The sequence below is a fragment of the Salvelinus alpinus genome, chromosome 14, assembly GCF_045679555.1.
Source record: "Salvelinus alpinus chromosome 14, SLU_Salpinus.1, whole genome shotgun sequence".
Classification (NCBI taxonomy): Eukaryota; Metazoa; Chordata; class Actinopteri; order Salmoniformes; family Salmonidae; genus Salvelinus; species Salvelinus alpinus.
In genome coordinates this window covers 10,098,545-10,104,387 of record NC_092099.1, presented here as the reverse complement: position 1 = coordinate 10,104,387, position 5,843 = coordinate 10,098,545, and the positions used below count along the sequence as shown (strand labels likewise).

The following is a 5,843-nucleotide window of genomic DNA, read 5'->3' as shown; positions in this document are numbered from 1 at the left end:
CATTCCACCCCGGGATGGATCCGCATGAGAAGAATGCTAGCTAAAATGTTCATTTTTTGTTTCAAGCAATAGGATATTTTGTTATATAATAATATACTGGATTTGTATCATTACATCCGCTCTAGAGGACCTTGTTGTAGAATAGTACATATTTGTATTCATAATCTAAAATAAGAATGCCTTCAACAACTGGAACGACTGAGTCACCTTGATTGAACCAACGAGCATTCGTCGGCTAACAACACGCTAGTTACCTAGGATACCTGTTTCTTGTATGTAGACATTCGTAATTTTTACGACTACTTGATGAAAACTATTTCCTTCAGAGTTTTTGTAACATTAGTGACTGGCGTTTTCAAATGGGTGTAGTTCTACGGAATCTTCAGAACGTGGTGCCGCTGCGACGCGCGAGGCTACGGAAGGATGTGGAGACGTTGAGGCACATATTGGGCATCCAAAAATTTGATTTGGGAGTCATTTGCGTGGACAACCGCAAAATTCAACGCATCAATAACATTTATAGGAAAAAAAATATGCCCACTGATGTCCTCTCATTTCCATTCTATGAGGTTGGTATCTAAGTTCTCTTCCTAGCAGTCACCTGCCCGTCAAGAGATCTGAGATGTCATGGCACGGGTGTTAATACACCACGGGTTCAAGATGCAGTGGTGGGATGGTCTCTGGCCTCTGGAAGTGTTACCCTGTTCGCTGTGTGAACATTTGGAAATTGAATTTAGGTAAAGAAACGGTGATCAATGTTTGTTTTGTTTTTAAAGGAGCTGAGGCCTGGGAAGCTGCCTTGCCCCATTTACAGAGATGAACTGAACCTTGGAGACATTTTCTTGGGGGTTGAATACCTGATGAAACAGTGCCAGCAGCAATCTCAGGATCTTCATGGAATTCTCACAGTGAGCAAGCTACTAGTGAAACAGCCACACAATGCATGCGCAACATTTATTTTATTTAACCTTTATTTAACTAGGGAAGTCAGTTAAGAACAAATATTTATTTACAATGACATACAACCTACAACGCAGTAATATCATGCAACAGACATTAAATCACATTTTCAATCGAAGCCAGGGTCTTTTTGGCGGGAGCATAAGAGTGAGGCGGGGTGGCCCACCTTGCCTTTTAGAATGGTGAAATACTGCATGATAAATGGTTTGTCCTGTGACTATCATCATGTGAACACCATTCACATGCAAAAGTATAAAGTTTCTAGTGAAATACTTGCCAGCACACACTAAATATGGTTCTGGGTGCCAAGATTGATAGACAGACCATTGTTTTTATTACACTAAACACTAGTAGTTGCATTAGTGCTTGTTCATTTGACTTCTTTTGTACCCCTTCTCCTTCCTCAGTCAGTCACTGCTCATGGAATCTGTCACTTGTTGGGTTACAGACATGAAACTGAGGAGGAGTGGAAAGAGGTATGGATGATAATTAAAAGTGTAATGGCTAGGTCCCACTTTTTTTTTCTCAACGAAAGATTTCCTTTTAACAGTTGTATATCTGTGCTCCCAGATGCTGCAGAAGGAAAGCTACATACTTAATGAGTTCAACAGATTCACTGGCAGACAGCTGGTGCCTCTGACCAAGAAATGTAGCCAAGACGGGTGACCACCAAGAACCACCTGCAATGGAAGGCCTTTGAAATGGATGGATTTGGAAACGAATGGACTTAGCTTGGATGGATTTGGAAACTTGCAAAGATGACTTCTTGATCATGAATAAACTGCCCATTTCCAAGTGATAGCTACAGACCATGTCAGCCTTCATGTGATTGCTGAGCTTTTACCTATGGAACTAGACAGACTATTCTTATTACAATCAAACTGGACTACTCATGACTTGACATTGATGACAATTAAAAATGTCCAAAACCATTGTTTAAATTCATTTTTATTTTAAAATGCAATGTAGGAAGTCAAATACTGGAGCCGAAACAAAAAAAAAACTCAGTCCACTCTGCTACTCCTTTGCATTCCACATCAGACGCGCTTGTCAACGTAAAACCTGTTCTTTCTCACTTAATGCAAGCAGGAGACCAGTAAATAGCTAGCCAAACCCTAATCTTAGCAAAAAGTAGTCTAAAAGATGTGAATACTGGCCTGGTCAGGTGTGATGAGACATCTGAGCTGGCCATTATAAACAGACCTCTGCTAAAATAAATAGTTAAATCTTATGGCCTTATTAAAAGCAAAGCCTATGCAGGATAGCTTACGCATGTAATACACATTTCTGCATTGTCAGCGGTTTGAAGGAACACATTCTAAACAAAGTGGTTGTGCATTTCTCAAAGTAAAGCGCTTTAGAAAAAGAAACTACCGGTTCTGTACTGGGAAGCACCAGGGAACCCCTAGGAGCATAAGCTTATAAAAAAAAAAAGCAAGCTACTTTATTAATGTTTAGTTTGTCAAGGTGATAAAACATGAATAAAACAGCAACACAAACAGTCCATAAGTAAAGCATTGCAAGAAATTGAAGAAAAAAAATTGAACACACCCGACTCAACTCTAGAACAGAATACAAACATAAGCAGTATTGGCAAATCTATGCCACAAAATAAATATTGCACCACATGTATCAGATGCATATAGAAGAAAGTACTAACCTTAAATTAGCTTTTATTCCAACACAGAAGAATAAATCTTGGTTTTCGATAGATTATATTGGAAATTAAGTCAACCATATAATCCATCTGACACTTTCTATCAAAGTTCTTAAATGCATGATAGTTAATATCATACGAGTGCCAAGAAACTATTTTACAAGTTATTCAACGAAACAAAAAGTTGGGGGCTAATCTCTCATGCTTGAATAAACAAAGAACATAGTCAACTCCTTTATTTTGAGTGCGCTGCATGTCTCATTTCTGAATGGACCTGGAGAGAAGAATGTGGGCTGTATGTGTGCTGACATCTTGAGCCTGACAGAAGCTACCTTGGTCTGTTTTGTTTTAAAAAAGGGACAAAGTGCCTGAAGAAGGCAAAATGTGGACGGCGATCAGTAGTACTGGAGAAGGGTTCTCTTTAACCCGACATCTGATGGGGAACAGCTCTGTGCTGTTGGAGTGTGTTGGTTGGTGTGTGTGATTGATTGATGACAGACTGGTTGCTCAGAGGGGCTGCAGGACGGTCCTCCCTGCCTCGGAGGCTCCTCCACTGGCCCCTGTTCTCTCCAGCTCAGACAGCTCCTCAAAAACATCCCTGAGGAGAGGAGGGAACAAACACAGCAGTCAGTCAAGGCATCCACACCCATTATAGTGGGTTCCAGTGTATATGATACACACAACACCAAGTTAGGCAAACATCTCCTACAATAAGTGAATGTACAACTTTATTTGTATTAAACCCCCCCAGCATTCTTCGAGTTAGTAGACAGTTTAATTTCCCCCCTTTATTTGAACAAATTAGCTTTTCTAATTGCATGAGGGGGGGGGGATTTTGTTCCAGCTTCTGCTCAGTTGCCCATTGGTGTTGGCAGCCCTGCTTACTGGAGCTGGGTCTCGCTCAGCCGCCACTGGATTATACTCAGAGACTGGTGTAGTGCATAGTGACGGGAGGCTGGTTGCTTACTCCTTATTATAAACTGGGCTGTTCGAGCCCTGAATTCTGATTGGCTGACAAATGGTATATAAGACTGTATATCACGGGTATATGACAAAACATTCATTTTTACTGCTCTAATTACATTGGTAGCCAGTTAATAATAGCAATAAGGGGTTTGTGGTATATGGCCAATATACCAGGCTAAGGGCTGTATCCAGGCACTCTGCGTTGCGTCATGCATAAGAACAGCCCTTAGCTGTCGTATATTGGCAATATACCACACCCCCTCGTGCCTCATTGCCTAAGCATAAGAAAACAGGGTTTTAGTATTCAGTAGGGGATACCGTTGCAAAGTTTTTACAACTGAAAAGAAATCTATGTTCTTATTGGACAAGTTCAGGACACGTTTCACTGCATTTTCTCCGCTGAACACAACCCCACACTCCATCTGAAGCTGGGATAGGGACCTTAATGGAAGGGATAAGAGGGACACTCACTTGTGCATGTAGAAGAAGATGTATCCGCTGCGGTCGCGGTCCCTCTGCACCGTGGCCTCCTGCGTGCGCGACACGTCTAGGTCGTTGTAGGTCAGCCACGACTGCTTCTTCATGTCGTAGATGTCGCTGATGTAATGGCCTGAGGGTCGGGAGATTGAATTATAGGTTAATATTAGACTACAAGAATCCAGTGTTTGGGGTTCTCATGGTATCGTAATCATATGCTGCCTCAGCTCACACGACCTTATATTTCCATGCTTTACGTTGTTTCACGGATGAGTGATAATCTGTGGCTCCTGCTACACAGTAGTGCGTTTTGAGATGCACAGAAATCCATTGCTACCAAAAAATATTAATGACATTCATGCTTCAATATTCATTCAACTTGAACACATTTTTGGGTCCCACAAACAACAGTGCATCTCGTAACACAGCCATACATCTTAGCAGACTGTTGTTTATAAGGAGGGCAGTGCTTACCAGAGGAGGAGCTGCTCCCGATGTGACTGACTACACTGATCAGCCGGAAGGAGTTGGCCAAATCTCCACTCTGGGAACAAGAAAGGAAGAGGTGTTCAAGCCAGGACGTTTCACTCCATTTCAAAACGTTTCTCCTTACTTAATGTCAGACACCCAGAACTAAAATGTTGTGTAATTGCATCAGAAGCTCAATTAAGTTCTGGGGGCAGCGGACATATACACACACACGTTAGAAAAGATACTAACAAGAATAGCCAAGTCTCAACCCCCCTAAACAGAAACTCTGCCAGTTTCAGGCAAGTCTATGGGCCAAATGTCCCATTTAGAAATTCGAAAGATGTGAGCACCTGCGAAATCGTGATTTGTCCAAATCATCAATGACAAAAAAAAAAATGCGTACCAGAACAAAGTTGCTCGTTAGTCGTCACATCTCAGCCTCTTGTAAGACGCTACTACCATTTATGTTATGTGCGTCTGTCCGCAAGAGTTTACTCCCTACTGAACAGGACCCTGGTGAAGGCTGGTTAGTGTGGGAGATGAGGAAAAGGAGGGAGGCTCTGTACCTCAGCGTTCCTCTTCAGGTCCCCAGCCTCTGCTTCGCTGTACTCCATGTCCAGCACCTCTTCGTTCCCAGAATCCTCGTCTGAACACAGCAGCTCCGGCAACGAGTTGTTGAACTCTGGGAGGGAGAAACCAGCAGAGCAGATCAAGACACATGAAAACCACTGATATGCGCAAACCAGGGGTTGGAACCAGTTCAGGGAAACAAAAACGGAAAAATAATGACATTTTCAGAGGAAGTGAAACGGAACCGGGAACGAAAGGGATCTCTAGTTTTCTGGAACAAAACCGTTATTTTCATATCTTGCCTACGGCTTACTAACATTCTTTTTAGTTCCCAAAATATTTCTAATGTCTCGAATATAATTTGGTAATTTTGTGAAGTTATAATGCTAGTAATAGCCTAAACACATTCCAATTCACATCATGATTTTCAGAGCTTCAAGCCCCCTCCATGTCCACCACGTTGCCCTCTCCTCACCCGTGAAATTTCAGTCGCATCTCGCGCCTGCACTTATCTGACCAATCAAACATGTAAATAAGACAGTGATGTAAAATACTTATGTAAATACTTTAAAGTACTACTGAAGTCGTTTTTTGGGGGTGGTATCTGTACTTTACTATTTCTATTTTAGACAACTTTATACTTGTACTTCACTACATTCTTAAAGAAAATGACTCCATACATTTTCCCTGACACCCAACAGTACTCATTACATTTTGAATGCTTAGGAGGACAGGAAAATTG

At 41.7% G+C, this 5,843-nt stretch overlaps 2 protein-coding genes across 3 annotated transcripts in view; one reads left to right on the top strand and one right to left on the bottom strand.

Annotated features, from left to right (window-relative positions):
• Window positions 1–359: 359 nt before the first annotated feature.
• On the top strand, window positions 360–1,892 carry LOC139538379 (endoribonuclease YbeY-like). Its single transcript, XM_071340356.1, has 4 exons — window positions 360–569; window positions 777–908; window positions 1,368–1,436; window positions 1,531–1,892. Exons 1-4 carry the CDS (start codon window positions 360–362, stop codon window positions 1,624–1,626), a joined length of 507 nt encoding a protein of 168 aa, XP_071196457.1. The 3' UTR covers window positions 1,627–1,892.
• LOC139538376 (ubiquitin carboxyl-terminal hydrolase 37-like) overlaps window positions 1,891–5,843 on the bottom strand; it is a 29,485-nt gene continuing 25,532 nt past the window's right edge. For both annotated transcript variants that reach the window (XM_071340352.1, XM_071340353.1), the window contains 4 exons: window positions 5,098–5,213; window positions 4,535–4,604; window positions 4,055–4,193; window positions 1,891–3,215 (listed from right to left, as the gene is read on the bottom strand). In XM_071340352.1, the coding sequence (XP_071196453.1) occupies window positions 3,125–3,215; window positions 4,055–4,193; window positions 4,535–4,604; window positions 5,098–5,213 (416 nt within the window). In that variant the 3' untranslated portion in view covers window positions 1,891–3,124. The remainder of the gene's footprint in view (window positions 3,216–4,054; window positions 4,194–4,534; window positions 4,605–5,097; window positions 5,214–5,843) is intronic.

Excerpts from the sequence above, each read along its gene's own strand:
- LOC139538379 (XM_071340356.1), top strand. The coding sequence starts at position 360 with ATGGGTGTAGTTCTACGGAATCTTCAGAACGTGGTGCCGCTGCGACGC. Across the intron at positions 909-1,367 it reads ATCTTCATGGAATTCTCACA|TCAGTCACTGCTCATGGAAT; the intron begins GTGAGCAAGCTA and ends CTCCTTCCTCAG. Across the intron at positions 1,437-1,530 it reads CTGAGGAGGAGTGGAAAGAG|ATGCTGCAGAAGGAAAGCTA; the intron begins GTATGGATGATA and ends CTGTGCTCCCAG.